We start from the raw sequence: 18,969 nt of genomic DNA on the forward strand, positions 1-18,969 counted from the left end.
AAAAATGCGAGGAAAAATCGCACTTTAGAAACTTCGCACCTTTAGAAATGTCTGAAACTTAGTAAACCTCATATTTTGCAGCGCCGACTCGTTGAAATTCATTCGAAAATTGCGCAGTAATGATTTTTTTCCCGATGTATCGTTATGCTAACGTTACTAAGTTCAGCCTCATGGTTTTGCTGCCTTCTATACTTTTTCAGAATTTATCGGTATCAACGTACAAGTTTTTCAGGACTTCTGGATTATAAAAATACTCGTCATAAACAATTCGTACCATGTTTCGTTTACTCATTATTGCAATAACCAGCTGTGCACTCTATAATTATTGTCGCAGATGTTCCAGCTGTTCATTTTATTTGAGACTTTAATGTACGAGCAGCGGGCCAATACAATAGATTAAAAATTTCCCACCACTAAAAACAACCGGTGTATCACGGTCTAATAGTCAAAACATGACGTCATTCGGACCTAGAAGTTACAAATTAATGTCACATACGTAAACAGGCAGCATTTGTACTTTGCATAATCATATTTAACCAACTGTAATATTTACACGTTATGCGTAATCACCGGTAAAGCTGAATAATCATTATTTTATTACATTCACTGTATTACTGTTGATGCTCATGAGTTCACGTTCACTTCATATACGTCTCTATTTAAACTGAACATTAACCTAATCGGCTTGGTATTAAGTATTAAATTAAGATAAAATTCAAATATATCTCTTTTTATGTCATTCACTTTTACTGATCTTATAGCTATTGTACACATGAGGACAAACACATCGAATACCTATAAATATCTTATGAGTACTGATTGTGAGCGAAATAAATAGGTTACATGTAAGTAGCAGTACTACCACTTATCAGTTTTTTTTTGAATAAATAATTCACTGTTATAAAACTAATCCGCAGTTGCGTTCATCAATGTATAATGTATAAATTACGTATAGTACATGTCAAAATTTTGATATAAAAAATTGCTACCCACTACCTGGTACCACGATTATTTGATATAATTTGATTCTATCTGCCATCGTTGCGCGTATAATATGCTGAATAATACATGTGAAACGTGCACAGCTCTGTGCAATAAAATTCAGGGTAATAGAAATTTGTTCGAAGAAAATATAATCACATTCTCGATTATTAAAGTTCGTTAGTTGAAATATGGCAGGATAAGTAATACTGATAATGACAACGGATAATTAATAAATATAGCGATGATAATATGATATAAATATAGCATGAACAGCAATAATGATAATAATAATGATACAGTAAAATATTCTTTAAAACGAGAAGTATTACATTATTGCGATTAGTATTGCATTATGCGGAAATGGTAAGTATTATAACTATGATTAATGTCTATATCCTTCTGCAAAAATATTCATCTCTCGACAAATGCATTTATCGAGGAAAATTAGCTCAACGGCTATAAATATAATATCAACTCACACTGTGACCTTATAACAGTTAGGATCTATATCGATTCGTTACTATACGGCAAAGTCTAATAATTCTCGTTTTATAGGAAAGTATATTTATAGTTATGGCTAAGCTTAAGCTTAATCGAACGACAGATTATTCCCGTAATCGCCATTTCGTCGTTAAGCAGCTTGCGCGGCAATTGGTGGTGGACGTAGCATAGATTTCGTAGCGGAAGATAATTTTTGCGACACAACGTGAGCAATGTGCGAAGATCTCTTCCACACAAATTCACGGGTGCGGTCATGGTCATCGGCGCTCTCAATGCGAACCTGAAATACAAAAGTATAGAATTACTCTCGGCAAACTAATGTCTTCTCCCTCTTTTCGAAAGTCTTGTTTATGAACTTTTTGTCTCAAGCTGCACTGTTGTTGAGCGTTGTGTGCCAATAATTTACACTTCAACAACCGAGGAGCTGGACGTTATCTTTCGGTGGAATCGACGGACGAGGCTTGTAATGAAAGGAATAATGATAAACATGTATTTTTTCTCTCTCTCTTTCATCTGCTACTTAATCTCATTTGCATTCTTACACGGCCTCCACTCTTCGGACTGCATGTACTTCCTATAAATAGCAATATAATGCGACGTGTCATTGAAATGTTTGTAGATGTCCTTGAGTTGCGTGTATTAACGAACGGAGTAAATTGATCGAATTCGAAGGAAGTGCGCATGTATGCGGATTGTGCTGACCAGCTCGCCTTGCTATTTCAATATGTATATTGAAAATTTTTCATTCAATGCGCGCCACCAAGTTTTCAACCCAACGCGAACTATTACTTATCGACCGACTGATCGATAGATCGATCGTCCTGTCGGTAAGAAATCGTCATACCGGCGCGCGGCAGTTGAATTGAAGCATACAGACATGATTTGCAAACCTGTTTTGGCTGCAGAACACGAATCGAATGCAGTGTAGCTGCTCCGCCGTGAAGAACTCGGAGGTTCAACTTTCCCGACATTTCAGCTGTCGTCGCAGTTGCGCTTCTCAACTCTTTTTTACCAGACTTTCCAACTTCCCTTTCTACTCTCAGGGTTAGAGGACCCAGGGAAAATTTCGTTTTTACCGTCGTGTGGTCAGTCATCATGTTCACAGACACGTCGCCGATTCGCTGCAGCGATGCTAAACCGTACAAAGTTGCCCTCGCTTTTGCTCTGCTGTTGTTTGCTTTTGTCTGTAAAATCGAAAAATAAATATATGATTGATTATTGATGGTTGATCTGCAGCAAAATGCTTCATCATGTAACTTTATACAATATATAGACCTATACAGGCGTAAAAAATGAAAATACGATATACCTTGTTGTTCTTTTTGGTCGAAGACTTGCGCTTATTCTTCTTCTTATTCGAATTAGTGGTTGCCCGACTGGACTCCGGACTTTTCGGTGTAGTACTGAGCGCAATATTGTTCAATGTGGTAGCTTCAACCTCGGCGGTATTCCTGCTATCTTCGATCTTGAGAACAGTAACAATGCAGACTTTGTTAATTGTCTGTACGAACGAACTACATCCCGATTAGGGCATAAAAATAGATATGCGTTGGATTTTACCTTGACCTGCGAACTTGAATCCATCAAGTCATTGTTGTTGGCTGCACTCGTGTTATTCTCATTGAAATCTGCATTGACCATTGTCGCAGATGCGCTCTTTTCGGTGAATTTTACACCGCTCTTTTGGCCCGAGTTTTTGCTCCCTTTCTTTCCTTTACCTTTGCCTTTTCCCTTCGTCTTTTTCTTGTTCGCTTTTACGCTCGCGTTAGGATTCGTCAGTTTGACGGTAACGGGGTTGTAGTTTGTCCGAAGAATTTTGTTTATTCGACCCAATATATTGTCGACAAAACGGTTATACTTTGCTATGTAAATAGCCGGCACATGCTTATTTGGCGTCGGTGACATCGCGCCTGGAAATGTTTTCGCCATTATTTTACTCGTTCATTTCTTCATTGCGTGCAATGCTTTTGTCAGAGTGCAAATTTCGAAAAACTCTGTCTTCAAACCAATAGACTAAATACCTCAGAAGTCGAAAAAGGGTTGGTCAATTTTAAGGTTGCAAGATTTCGAATTGAAAAAATTTCAGTACGATATCGAATCTATTTTTTTTCTCTCCGAAGTTCTTATAACCTCGAATTCACCAACTCCGCTGAGTTTCCCACCATACTGAAGTTAGTCACGTTGTCGTAACGATTCATGCTGAGGAAAAACCGTTATTTCGCTATTTTCGAATAGTCTGAAGTTCGGTAAACAATCTTAGTTTCTTAAAAATCATTGTAAAATTAAGAAAATAGTAATTTTTATGTTTCGTTACGACAACGTGACTAACTTCGACCTCGTAGTTTACCAGGGTGACGACTGACGGAAGTCGAAATGACAATCCACTCTTTGCCATTCTGAATTTCAAATACGGAATAGTCCGCGGTAATATGAAAGATGCTCATTTCCACAGACTCTAACAGTTTGTCAACCGTAAGTTGGCAAATTATAGTTGGAAATTCACGGCTGCCCGACGACCTGATCGGATTAGTGTCTGACTAATCCGCAGCCAATTTCGCGGCCACGAACAAACTATTATTCGGATGATACTGGTCCGTGCAAAAAAGTAGAATGGACTTGTCATAAGTTATACACAAGCTATGTTAACTATAGAAACGGGCGACAAAACAAGCGACAAGAAACTATAGAGCTGGAAAAAACTGTTCGCATGTCGAAAGTAAGAGGCTCGTGATACGAATCATGATTTGTTTGCGTCACGCCTGTTTGACCCGTCTATTAATTACTTGAACACCACACGATTGATGCCAATCAACTCATATCTAACGGCCATATACATGTAGCTGCGAAATACCCAGTAGCGCCAATATCACGAGGACTGTAAGTGCTTGAAAGTGATATCAAGCGGCCAAAATATGTTTTCAATTAGTATCAAGCTGTCACTTGAAGATTAGGAAATCCAGAGTGCCAACGGATCGAATTAACAGTTTTATCTGCAATTACAGTCGACCCGTTTTTGTATCAGACGATGATGAAAAAAATTCATGAACGAGAAAAAATATACGGTGAATTCACTCCGACATACCTATTATTTCTGAAACGAGCTGAGAGAAGGTTATTGGGACGATGCTGTGATTTGAAATGTGCGAATAAAGTGACTGAAAAAATGTAAATCAAGATGACCACTGGTTTTTTTTTCACATTTCTACATGTATAAGAGAATAACTCATCGTTGGTGAACAACAGTTATTTCGCACTATCCGCTGTACCGTTTTGCCCAGTCATCACGTTTCACATAGTTTGAGTAGATATTAAATAAATATTCCTAAAAAATGTGAGAACGAATTGAGTCCGCAGTGCTCAGGGATTTTCACTGAACTGTAAAATGGTTTACAAATATTTAAAGAATAAAATAGCGGTATGTCATATTTTACGAGTAAATAAACCTCTTGATTTGACTTTAAGTTGTGAGTTTAAATTCCAATTTCAAATTCCTTCATAACATATCGCGAGACCTGAGCGACGGAAGCGCAAGAAATGTTGCTACGTATGATAATTTCCAATGTCCGGACGTGGTTAAATATCGAGGAGAGGAAGTTGGAATAGAGGTCAAGTCTACGGCCAAAGGCCTACTTATCGAAGAGGACAACAATGTTAACGGTAAAACCAGTCGCTCGAACAACTCACTAAACTGGTCCTGATCTAGGTCAGCTCAGACTCTCATCTCACGAACCTCCGACCCACCACGAAACTGGCCTACCGTAATTATAAACACGTAATTACTCGAATTTCCAAAAGACACTGTCACGATCGGTTTTCCTTATAATAGCAGACCTGGTGCAGAGTCCAAACCGAATGCCACCCTGCAGATAGCAAACTTGTTAAGATGCCGATTGTCGTTTCACTAATTATTAAATCCGGTATAATGTGAACGGATGAAAATCTTTACTTGGAATTTGAATAAGGTCGAAAAGACGACGATTATTCATCTCAGACGTGATAATGACTGTCAATAAGCATAAACTCGAGATCAAAAGTCAAAGTAAAAAAAGGAACTATCGTGATATCGTGTTGAACTTTCCATAGTGAATTTTGCAATAGGGTCAACAAGATCTGGTAATTATTGAGATTTCGAAGTCTCGCTCGGCTGTTTTTTTTTTTTGTTTTATGAAAAGTCAATTTACAGTTAACCTGTACACTTCTCGATTGTAGACTGACTACCAAACGGACATTGTCAAGGTATGGAAAACATTCAGTCAACGATGGGCTTCAGATTCACCCTTTTTGTCAGAATTCCAATTGGTTGACATCATTTTCTCTACCGGCAACAATTTAAATGTTATATTCTCTCTTTCGTGTTACATGGGCATCCGGCGTTTGTCCGATAAACGAAATCTCTTGATACAAGCAAATCTGAATGTCAATTACCGGCTACGGCGGTCTTTGTGGTCAGTGGAATTCGTGGCAGTGGGTCATGGCCGCGCCCCGAAGAGTATCGACAGCTCCGGGCGCTGGAGCACCAAGTTCGTCGACCTCTTTCCCCAGAAAACTTCTCCTTTTCCGGAAGGCAAGACAAGGTGGCAGCGCACCGGGTGAAAGCCGATTAAAAAACGCCCCAGATACGAGGCAAGGACTCTTCCAAGCGCGCCATCTATAAAGGCGATCGATTTATATACTCAATGTTCAATTCAGAATTTTGAATTTCGAACGCGCGCTCGCGAGACGGTTGCAACGAACTTTCTGTATCCAGTTACACTCTTCATCAGTTTTCTCGTTGTTTCTTATCCTTTAGAAAGTTCAGGATGACAGAGAGTGTAGGAATTCCGATTCCAGTTATCTATAATTATATACATGTGTGAATTTGAATTTAGTTCTTGCAATCTATGCACTGTGTTTACATTGCTTGTTGGCCTCTTTTCTGCCGTTTTGTATACACTCTGTACAAATGCACCGCGATATCGTTGAAAGAAACGGTTTATAGATGTCTAAAAAGCAAATATCTACGACAGATTTTGGGGGTCTGTGAATTAGCGTATAAGCTACGAAGTAAATTATACCAGTACACAGAAATCTCGGCAAACGAGAAAAGAATATCATACTTGTCTTATTTTCGACTTGCTCACCAAAGTATTGAAACCTGATCAATATCGAACTTTCTTTTTTTCCGTTTGCCAAGATGCCAAATTCATGAACACACGAATGAAGCCACCATTATATACTAATGGGGAAATCGAGGGTATCGGGATTGGTGCCAAACGTGCGGAATAATTGTACTCAAACAAACCCAACCACTACTGCTACGTCAACCTAATTAAACTCTGTCTATCTATACGGGGTGTAGTTCAGGGACACGGTCATCAAATTTGTTAGCCCATGGATAAAACTAATTGTAAATGATTTCAGGGTACGGTCAGTCAGGTCACCGTACACGAGTCATCCAACTTCAAATATCTGTATCTGTATACGACATAGGTATGTCTGTCTGGTTAATAAAAAATACTAATTTTACCTGCTTACTACTTGCTAGCTGGTTACTGTCAAGGATTTTCTACTTTGGTTAAACGGGAAGACACTAATTCGATACTTCAAACAGGTTACAAATTAGTATAAAAACAATACGTAAATAAAAAAGTTAAAAAGTACATATGACATGCTCTTGTTGTTACTTGTGCCAGAATCTGAATTTAGACAACGCGTTTAACGATATTGTATTCGATACTTGAAAATAGAATTTATATGAGATCTGCTCGAGTAAACAGTATCAGGGAAGAGATCAGTGCAGGCAGATTACTAGAGATTAGCGGTTCTGATTGTGATTGGTTAAAGCTCGTGCAAATTCAAACATTGAAAGTGATGAAGAATCATCTCCTGCTCCTTTCAGCAACGATCGGCAAGAAAATTACTGAACGAGAATATAGTCTTGAACGACATTAACAGTGATTAAGTTTTCTTCGATTCAGAAGAACGGTGCAAAATAGTTGGATAAATATCGGGCAATTTTGGAACGTGCATTAAAATGTTAGGTAGGCGACGCGTCACGGCAATCAATAAAATTTAATTTATATATAGTATAATAGTAGACACATTTACTGTAGTAATAACAATAATAAGAATTGTTACGTATACGTAGTGAGCTGTCGTTTTGGGTCAGTTTATCAGTTGTTGGTGGTTGAGTTTATTCGTCTTATGTTGTTCGTTTTTTTTTTTTTTTTTTTCTTTGCGAAATAATTATGGCGTTAGAGTAAATACCTCGTTTAGCACCACGTGGTATATGGACAATTAACGGATATAAATGAACAAACAAACAATCAAACGAACAGATGAATAAATAAAATCAAAACACAATTTTGTAAAAATAATAAATTATCTATATTTATATAAATAATATAAATAATCCAAATGAAATATCGTCTCTGTACAATAAATAATTTTTTCTCCTTTTTTTTCTTTTCTTTTGTCGTCTAGAAGGTTTGACAAATTACATAATATTAAATTATACAATTGAAATGCGTACGTGATTGTGGTGGTTGTCTTTCATTATCTCAGCATAATTGAGATAATTTTTATGATTATTATATAATTCGTATTCGTCTGTAAGTTCCTGCGAACGCATAATCGATATTTGATGTACAAAAAATATAGTTTCATAAAAAAAGTTGCAGGTATGTAATTAGCGATTGTATTGATCAATAGTGAAAAAAAAATCAAATAAACAAACATGTGACGGCGTCTCCAACCCTATACATTTTAATGCTGATATTTAATGTCTTTCGATCATTCTGGTTTTTCTCTTTCTCTCTCTCTCTATCTTTCTCTCTCTATCCATCTTCCTCTTCGAACACGTACATGAGCGTAAGGAGTAGACTGCCTAACGGACAGTGGATGCGATTTGTAATTATTTAATTTATGCAGAAAGAGAGAAGAGAACTTTGTTCTTCCGTTCGCGTGTTTTTTTTTTTTTGAGTATGTAATGAAATAAAATTGATAGACGAATAGACCGACTAAAAATATACAATCTATGTAATAGACGAAAATTAGACTGTTAAAATAAATTATTATAAACAAAATTAAATAGCGTTGATGAAGAGTTGACATTTTACTAAAATTAAATAATGAATACTATAGAGATATAGTTTGGAAGGCGAGTAGTGCTTCGTCTCTTTCTTTATCTTTTCCTTTCCTTTCTAATTAATTATTAGCACCAACGACAGCAACAACAACAGCATCAGCACCACCAGCAAGAGTTTTCAGAAAGTAAAGATTGCTCTCAGAGACCCACTTTTCTCTATGTGTGTCATGTAAGTGTATGTACGTGTGCATGTTACAGCATGACTATAGCTACATATATACGATAGGAATTGTCCACTTACAACGTGGCACTAAACTCGTAATACACACATATTACAAAAAGAAGTCTACTTCGTTTTGTCGTACAAAAATCATTCCTTCAATCTCTTTCGTTTCACTCGATAAAATAAATAAATTAAATAAAAGAAATTGCAAATTTTCAAACGTCAAACAACTAAATTCTGAGGTGACTGACAATTTACGAGGGTGTCCGTACCGGCAATTGTAATACGAGATAATCATGTTGTAGACATTGAAAACTGAATGGAATTCTCTAACGACAGGATGATATTTCGACAATATGCACGGCGAGTCCTAATACAACGAATAGTAGTTTATTCAACCGAGCTTTCCGTCAGTTAAAGTCTCGCGAGCAATTTTCTGCGCACCCGAGTGAAAAGTGGGGATTCCCAGTTATCGTCGAACAGGCGAAGCTCTACGCTATTCGTGAAATGAAAAAGTGGAAGAATATCCACTGCGTAACAGAGTCGTCAAACGACAGTAAACATGCATGCTAAAAGAACGTTCGCGCTTTCCAAACCGTTACAGTACTCACAATCAATCCTACATCGCGTCATTGCGTACACCAAATAAATTAAGGCTTGTTATACCGTCATGCGTGTGTGTGTTTGTGTGTGTGTGTGTTGGCTAAATGTGGGTGGGCTAGTGGTGGTTGGCCTTGGACTCACGTGATCTCCTGGCCTCGGTGAGATCGGTTAATTCGTCGTCTTCGTCATCGTCTTCGTCTTCGTCTTCGTCATCGTCGTCGTCGTCTTCGTCGTCGTCGTCGTCTGCCCCGGGTAACCCGAGGTCAACGTCTTCGTCGTCGTCGTCGTCCTCGTCGTCATCGTCGTTGTCCCCCTCCCCCGGGGCCTGTTCAACGACTGCAACTGAGGGCACGGCCGCAGACTGCAGACTTTCCCCGGCTAATACCGCCGGTTGTGCACCTTCTTCGTTCGCCTCGACGATCGTGCTCGCCGCCTGCTCTTCGGGCGTGTCCTCCTCGTACTCTCCGTTCTCCTGTTCGTTCAGCGCTGCTTCGGCCACAGCCGCGTTCAAATCGGCCTCGACATTCGGCGGGATTTGGGGCTGCGTTATTTGAGGCACTTGATTTACCGCCGGAGATGCTTGCGGCTGGGCTGCAACGGCTGGTTGAGCCGCGGGACTCGTCTCGTCGTCGTCGTCGTCGTCGTCGTCGTCGCCTGAGAATCAGATGATTTCGTATCTCTCATTAGTATCCAAGTTTCGACGGTAGTTTAGCCCGAGGTTCAAGTTTACAGTAATGTTATCGTAATGAAGGGTTGGGGGAAACATTACTTCTTTCTTATTTTTTAATAACTTTTAAGGAACTAAGATTTCAGAATATGAGCCACAATTCCAAGGTCACAGGAAAACAATTTTACTTCAGTATAAATCGTTACGATAACTTTACTAACTTCAGTATGATAGTAATGATACATAGCAATTTTTGCCTAATATACTGTATACTATTACTTCGAACCACAGAAATGAAATCTTTACGTTGGAAGATGTCCATAAACGATAAATCACCTTACGTGTAGAATCGAGAAAAAGCTGTCAACGGTGCTGGCTTGAAAATTATACGTCTATTTCACGATTGTAAAATGTATGTTGGAAGATAATTTCCACCCTTATGGGATATATAGAAATTTTACTAACATTACATTGAATTATGTTTTAAGGATGCGGGAACCTTTTATAACGTCATTACTATAGGGATAATTAGTTTGAATCATATTCTATGTTTGTTCCACTAAATGAATCGTTACGAAAATAAGAGAAGTTAAGAAACCAAGCAAAACACCTTGCAACTTCCTTTTTCACTTATAGACTTTTGCACAAGCGACGAGAATTCGCCCTCTATAATTATCCGTGATTCTACTTTTCATTTTAAATTGATAATTTCATTTTATGGCATAAAGACATGCATATTTCATTTGCTTCATAGTTCAACGTACCATTCCGGGCGCGCGGGAAACCGTTCGATTTTCAAATTTGATTTCAAAGTTGGCCGTGACCGTTAACATAAAGGGCAAAACGGGAAACAACTGTGTGGTACTAAATCCATCGAGTATAGATCTTGAGTTGGCGCAACTTGGACTGAGATCCAGGGTGCGGGTCGAGCAGACCGTAACGTGAACAACTAGCTCTTCGTTAGTCATTCACCTCGGGCATGAGCGACGCGCGTCCTACAGCAAAGCAATTAATTGTAAGAACGCGCGTTCCCATGCCTCGAGTAGAACATTATAGCCGGTATGCATGATGTTCATTCGGACTACATAACGAGCATAAAGCTGTCTAGCACTCGACCGACTTGTCAACACGACCCGCTCGCCCCTCCATAAAGATACGATTAGCTAAACAACTTGAAAAATAACTATGTGAAAAATAGCGACGTGAAGTTGGCTGCTTCTTCAGCTGTATCTGCAGTTCAAGAATCCGCTTGTCATTTTTTTTTCTCACTTATCGAAACAGAGATAGCGGGTTCGAACCGACATTGCGTAAAGTGGAATAGTCGTTATTTGGTGTTTTTATCCAAACGTTCCGTTTTTTTTTTTTTTTTTTTTTTTTGAGAGAGAATTATAGACTCTGATCCGCGCACGAGGGTCAAGCGGATTGTGTGGATTATGCTAATTCTTCCGGAGCAAAGCCCGCGAGTCCGGGTCGTCCCGTTACTATATGGATAACACATGCACATGCGTGTATATCGAGACCACTGCTCCGTCTATCGGTCACATTATGATGCGCCTCGTCGGCTTTGGATGCCGGCAATTTGCTCGGCTAGACTAACGGTCAGCTGTAACACGTAGGTACGGTACGAGTTATACTCGTATTTGGTAGTTTTCAGTTTTTTCAAGAGTATACCCATCTCCGCAATTTCGGATCTGAATTACATAATTGTCTGAGTAAATAATTGTAGTTGGGGAATTCAACGGCACGAAGAAATATTTTATACGAAATAGAATTTGAATTTTCCCGCTGCATGTCTCAATGGCCGCTTTCCATTTGCGTCAATTTTCTGACAAAAGACGACACTAAGTGATTTCATTGGCCTATTCCGTTAGATCCGACCAATGAAATCACTCGCTGTCGAGTTTTGTCAGAAAATTGACGTAAGGGAAAATCGACCAATGACTCGCATGATGTTAGAACGAAAGAATTGAAGTGAAAATTTGAACCTGATGTAAAAATCAGCTTACCTCCGAGAATGTCTTCGATGAAACGTTCGACGTAGTCGGCGCCGTCTTCATCGTCATCGTCGTCGTCATCGTCGTCGTCGTCATCGTCGTCATCCTCATCGTCATCGTCGTCGTCGAGGCCGAGATCTAGACCATCGTCGTCATCGTCGTCATCATCGTCTTCGTCATCTGATGGGGCTGCTGCAGCAGGTGCAGCTGCCGTTGCTTGTCGGGAAGAAGCCTCGACTTTTACCTCGGCCGAATCACTAGCGGATGATACCGGAAGCGGCGAGGCTAGGACGCCTAACGCGAAGCAGCATAAGACTGCTAGCATTAATGCTAACTTCATGGCTCTGAAATGATCAACGGATTGCGCTTATGTTATGTGTATTTAACTAACGTAACGAAGTTTAGTTCTTAACGAAGTTCTTTTGGTTATCAAGGACCGACAAAATCATGACTCGACATCCTCGCGAGTGAAGGAAAAATTTTTTTTTTTTTTAATTCTACTCTATAATGTTATAAGTTTCTGATGCAGAAATTGAAATTGACTATTAAAGGAATTTTTTTGCTCTCTATACTTATGAATTTTGGGCGATAACGAAAATAAGCCGATAAAGTTATTCACTTCAACTAAAATTCGCTGTGACTGATAGATTTTTCTCAATATTATGCCCATCAACTTCTTTTTTCATTAAGTTTATTGTGGTAACATTAAATTTATCATTTGTTAATTTCACTATAGTGAAACACTATTTCAATAGAAGCCAATTGGAATTTCTGTATACATGTGGTCAGTAAATTTATAACTGTGATTTTTGTAAACTTAGAAAAGTTTACTACAAGTTGAAAAGATACGCATCAGTGGCCAGGGATGACTAAGAACAAAGAATGTACAACATAGTCTCATGAATAAGCATAAATAAGCATAGACCGCGGCATGGACTAAGAAAACTGAGGGCGCACGCACAGTGCAATGATTTCGAATGTACGAGTATATTTTTAATCAGTGCTGTGAAACAGATGCCCGAAATGGTTTCATACACCAATAATTGTACAGAGGTGGATATTTCACGATTGTACGAATAAACAGTACTTCACATGAGAGCCGTAAACACATCCATAACAGTTATTTGAATATTCTAACTTTCGTTTCTGTTTTTGCAATACTTGTACAAGAGAAAAAATTAATGAAACTGCACAATTTTCCGTATACGAATTGACACCCAAAATAAAACAGTTGCAACAACAAACAGCATTTATCCCTGGTATAAAACGCGGATATGAAAACGTACGCGTACGTTATTACTTCCCGAATTCCGACACAAATGCACCAATCGTTACGATTATCAGTGTTAACAACGTCCTGCCTCTATCCGTACGTGAAATATTTTGGTCCGTCGATAAAATGATTTCGCACAGTTCATAATTCCACAGCTTGAACTTGAAAATGTTTATCAGCCGGGATTCCCCGACTTCGAATGTTAAACGGCACACTTCCGGAAGTCATATTCGCAGCAAAATTGCACCTCGCGATTCGAAACGTATACCGTTCGGGATGCAACAAGGCGATTTTTTTCCAATTTCACTGTTACATTTTTTCGTCCACTATGCTCACGAAACTCACCTATGGTTTCGTTGGGCCTGCTCGAAGGATTCTTTTCTTCCGATATTCGGAATCCGTTTCCTTCTCTACGTTTCTCCGCAGGTGTTTTTTTTTTTTTGCGGTGGACGTCGTGCGTGGGTTTTCACCTCGCGAGAAGTTCACTCTATGAAACAGACGCAGCGTCAACTACGGACCCTTATATACCACTCTGGCTGCTTTCCTCCTCCACTTCCTCCATCGCCATCTGCGACATTCACGTTGAGCCCAACGAACACCGTGCTCGTTGTATTCCCGGTGTAGATTTACCAAGAGGGGAAAGATTCCGACTAACTATTCGAACAAATCACAAGTATGGGTGAAGCTGTATAGGCCATCCGATATTCGAATGAATCGCGCTTTAATTTTCGCAAACCGTGCGCGTTCTATCGAGCTCTCGTGTCCCAAAAACGTTTCTTTTTCACATATACCGATCGTTAGAATTCTCAGGTACGTACGTGTCAACGAATCGGTATTACTTTTTAAATCTCCGACCTGTGAAAAAGGAAGATTATTTTTTACACAAGACCGTATACCGTGCCTGCAAATGCCACGTTCATATTTAATTATAAAAGTCTTTTTATATCGCATATCAGTCTTGTAGCGCCATATTACTTGTAGCTCTGATATCCACAGTATATGTATAATCACCTTAATTTGATTTAACCAAAGGCGTCAAAGAAATGTATTTCTATTAAAAAAATAACACAATATAGTCCAGTATACACATGTGATCAGTAAAAGTAAGTTTGCTGAAAATCGGATCATTTTTTAATTAAAAAAAAAAAAAAAAAACGATTTGCTGATATTTTCTACTTGTTCAAAACAAAGAAAAGAACTTATGAGCAAATCACACCTGCAAATTTATCTACGTCGCTCATAACCAGTTTTCTCATGCTACAAATTAACCCTCTGAATGCACACAACAATTTGATCACCGGTACTCGTTACAATTCGCACAGATCCAGATTAAATAAGTCTGGGCATTATCAAAGTATACAATGCCCGGAGCCACGCATGGCTGACCAGCGTGGGACCTTTTTCACTGGCAAATTTCAAAGTAGTAACAGTAATTATTCGACTGCAATTCTCATATTTTTCAGAGCTTTGCGCGATTTCAGAATTTTATTTTGTGTCCTCCATGGTTGAAGCGGGCAGATAATTTCATGAAAATATATGTAATTCAATATGGTTAGATTTTTTCATAAAGGAAAATCAAAAAATTAACAAAAAAAATAAAAAATGCAACCTTTAGCATTGTGTACAGGTAATGACTTGACATTTTTCTTGTAAAGTATCGTTGCGGTTCGTAATAAAATCTGATCACGTGAAGACGGAAGGTGATTGAAAGATAGAGTGAAAAAAGCCATCTACTCTAGGATCTTGAGTAAGAAGAAGAAAAAAAAAATCAAAATCAAGGAAGAGCAATTACGAAATAATTATTATGAATCTAAATTACGATATTATTGAGTAACTCGTAGAACTTGTAATCACTTTCAAAGAAGAAAATTAAAGTCTCGATCGTTATTATCTTACTGCGATAATTCCAAGGTGAATATATTGCATGTCGTATATCGTAGACTACATCTGTTCATAGTAACAAATCGATGCTATGGCCAAGATACGTTATAAATGGATGCTCGTCAAGTCATGCCGATTTAACGACAAATAATTACTTCCAATGCATGCATAGCTACATAAATTTCAAGGGTACGTACCTGCGCTATGGTATAAGTTCAGTACTATAAGGTTACGTACGAACAGTTATAAAAGAACACGTGCAGTTTAATCCGTTCACTTCCGGTTCAATATATAGAGTTTCAAACGATCGATCGCTGGCCTCGTCCACTTTCGCACTTATGATGTACCCTGCACTGTCTAACGCGAGTAGTTTCTTCGGGAATATGACCTCGACTGGCCTCGATTTCATCTAACGCGGTCACATCTGAGGTCAAGGCCAAGTGCATCTATCCAACTTATACTAGTACCCGAAAAGCAATAATTGGCTTTCGAGCGTTTCGACCTTTGGACAACTTGGATCTCGCAAAACGGTTCGAACCGCGATCTGTACGGACGGTTCAAAGTTCGGAGACGTTCTATAAACAATATTCGACTAGACAGATTTTGCACGATATTTTTTATTCTGAGATTGATAACTATACATCGATGTTCTTGCATTAATTCTTACTCAGAATTGTCCATTACGGTGGTGGAATTCTTATAATGTTGGTCACCTGGATTTCGGTGATCGTGGATGAAAGTTTACGATGAATACGTATGCTCCTAAGGCACCGTTTATTATCTAAGTGAAAAAAAGTACACAACTCTTCTATAGGCATAATATTCGTATGTATGCGAGGACCGTACGTACCAAAACTATTTACTCACTTTCTGTAATCGGATTAGTACGATTTACAATGATGCCGTATCGTTAATCATCATATATAGAGTTAAGATCTGGTCTCCATGTTGCATGTATAATTCTCGAATTGGCATACTTAATTCTTCTTTGCGTGAAAAGTCTTCATCGGATACTTTTCGATGAGGAATAACGATGAAACACAGTTTTATACTTCCTCTTACAGAATCGATTGATTTCATATTCAATCTGGATGGAGCCTGTCTGTATAATATACGTATACGCATTGAATGACGATAAACCGGAACAGTCGTATATATGTACACATTTCATCGTCTATTCAAGTATTTTAATTTTGGAAGAGAAAGTCATACGAACGGGATCAAGTTTAAGGTACTTTCGAGACTTACTGCGGCGATTATATTGCCATATCTTCAAAGAATTTTTTGAATGTTTATTATCGCGTCTTCAACGTCTCATTCCGCGGTATGATGAATATTTAATTCAAAATCTCTTTCACTATGCAACTGACACATTCTCAAAGACTGTATGATCAACGATTTTCACCGAATGTGACCAATATCTGCATTTGGATAGTCTGGAGAAAAAAAAAACCAAGTATAACACGAGTGTCATTAAATTTATGGAACAGCGCATTGTAGAGTTCGTAAAATATTTTCTGTGTTAAAAACAGTGCCGGTATCAAATAATCTTTTAAACTTCCAACGATCTTTTAGCAAAGTAGTATAACTGTTGTGTACAGAAAATATACATAAATGGTTTTCATGCACGAATAAAAGAAGAGACTGCATCTGGTTGTTAGTATTGCGATAAGTATAGTTATGGAAGTCTCTGAAAGGTGCCAATCATATATGACGGAAGGAGAAGAGCCAGAGCAGAGTAATGAACGACTCTCTATCGCTGGAATATGGAATTTGGTGTCATGGTGCGACGACAAGAAGTAGTACGAACCGGGGCGTCGGTATAGGTAAGTATTGGAATTAGTAATCAGGCTGTGCGTTCGTTCGGCGACGTTTTCGACCACATTGCATGGATTGGTTCTGTCCGCTGCTAGGCATTCCAGGCGTCTTCATTCATTATTCATCCATACGCAAGAGGATATATCGCATTGCCCCCAAATTCTCTCTTCCACGTGCACACATTTACATCCACACCTGATTCGGGACCTTGTATTGCAATTCGTACAGGTGACTAATTGCAAGGTATCTGCAATTAGCAGAAGGCATTTAGGGGGAAATAAATCATTGAATTCATGTGTTAGTAGGTTTGTGAATTAATTATCATTTGCATGAATTAATTAGAATCGATGAAATTGAATTACGAAGGGTTCAGTCAAGTTGATTTCAATTACTTTGGATTCGTGCCGGAATTATCTGTTTACTGAAACAACAAAAATTAAATTGAAATAAAAAAAGTTACGGTGAATTGAAAAGAATTAACTTCAATTAACAGAAAATACAAAAGAGTGATTTGACATTTTTTCAAACTCATTTATTTGAATTAAAATTAATTATCGAGAAAATATATTGAAATACATGACTCGATATCAATTAAGTTGAAGTAAAGAAAATTATGTGATTTAAAAAAACAAATTTTCTAAATTAAAAGAAAATTTATTTGAATTACATGAATTGATCTAAAATTAATTCAACTGAAAAATTAACCGTGTCACTCAAATCTCGAGTTATTTCCCTCCCAGAAAGCATGCATCGTCATGTCTCGACTCTAGTTACTTCTACGGACTGGAACACGTTATATATCGAAAAGTACAATCTGGTAGCAAACGATAATAGACCACTTGAAAAATTTTTACCGTCTTTTCACCGTGATCCAAGCAGTTGTCAGCTTTCGTATAAAGTACTCGACGCCGTTATTTTCGCATATTTCGAACCTCGGTCAAATCGAAAAATATATAAATAAATCAGCAAAGTAAAAACCTTCAAGCTGAGCGAAACCTATTTGTCTATAGTTTATTCTAGGATCGTTTTTGTTCATGAATGCGGTTGGAATTAGATCAATCGTCACTAATTATTATAATGAAAGTTATCGGTTGAAAAACTTCCGCGTTAATGAATGGATTTAGTAGATTAAATTGAGACAAAAGGAGAGATGCTAATCATTTGACATTTTTCTTTCGTCAGATTTCTTTTTACTTTTTGTTAGTCTCTTCCCGCGGCAGCAAACAAACTTGAAAGCTGTATTCGTGATATTCTGTTTCGATGCAGGACTGAGACATCGAGATGGAATTAACTTGCCCTCGATTCAAGGCTGGGCCGACCTTGACAGGTCACAGTCACGGCCAAACTTGTATGAGGCTCGGCTTTCCTTCATTTCCTTTAAGATGACCATCATGTCAGTGTAAATGTTTTCGTTCAATGTTTATACTTATGTTATATTGTTCATTATATAGTTGAAAACGTTTCCCAAAGTCCTAATTTTCACCAGTGTCTGCTTGAACCGCCAGCACTTGTAACAAAATTTACTTGTAGTGATAAGAAAATAACAGTGAAAAATCGTACCAACAACAACAATAACAACAAAAACAATAATCATAATACCGTGGTGATGATAATAGAAATGTTTAAATGATAATGATGCCGAAAAATATGTTCTAGTTACTTCTTCCGCGATAAGTTTCAGTTTTTGGGATCATGCAGTTGGTAGTACACGTACAGTTGTGTTATATCGTACGCGTTATACACACAATTTTACTGTAAAATTTTATACTAGATACACCTTAGACGACAGATGTTTTTTTAATAGAACAAAATGTTGGTTCTCACGCGTCTTTTTCAATATTTGGCACGCCAGTTACATCTATGCTATAACGTACAAGTGATTTACTTATATTTAGCGACTGAATAAAAAATATAAAGGCACGACGAAAGACTTTTTCGAACGTCGCTTGAAAATCAGTT

At 38.1% G+C, this 18,969-nt stretch overlaps 1 protein-coding gene across 2 annotated transcripts; it reads right to left on the bottom strand.

Moving 5' to 3' along the window:
* Positions 1 to 722: 722 nt before the first annotated feature.
* LOC124305995 (acidic repeat-containing protein-like) lies at positions 723 to 13,819 on the bottom strand. 2 transcript variants are annotated; one of them, XM_046766083.1, is made up of 7 exons: positions 13,657 to 13,819; positions 12,051 to 12,382; positions 9,777 to 10,031; positions 3,046 to 3,395; positions 2,795 to 2,950; positions 2,376 to 2,669; positions 723 to 1,765 (listed from the first exon to the last, which is right to left on the bottom strand). In XM_046766083.1, the coding sequence occupies exons 2-7, from the start codon at positions 12,376 to 12,378 to the stop codon at positions 1,616 to 1,618; spliced, it is 1,533 nt and encodes a 510-aa protein (XP_046622039.1). In that variant the 5' UTR covers positions 12,379 to 12,382; positions 13,657 to 13,819; the 3' UTR covers positions 723 to 1,615. The 2 variants fall into 2 exon arrangements, with proteins under 2 accessions (XP_046622039.1, XP_046622038.1); XM_046766082.1 differs by having other exon boundaries at positions 9,519 to 10,031.
* Between the last annotated feature and the right edge of the window lie 5,150 nt (positions 13,820 to 18,969).

This window comes from Neodiprion virginianus, chromosome 5 (genome assembly GCF_021901495.1).
Source record: "Neodiprion virginianus isolate iyNeoVirg1 chromosome 5, iyNeoVirg1.1, whole genome shotgun sequence".
Classification (NCBI taxonomy): Eukaryota; Metazoa; Arthropoda; class Insecta; order Hymenoptera; family Diprionidae; genus Neodiprion; species Neodiprion virginianus.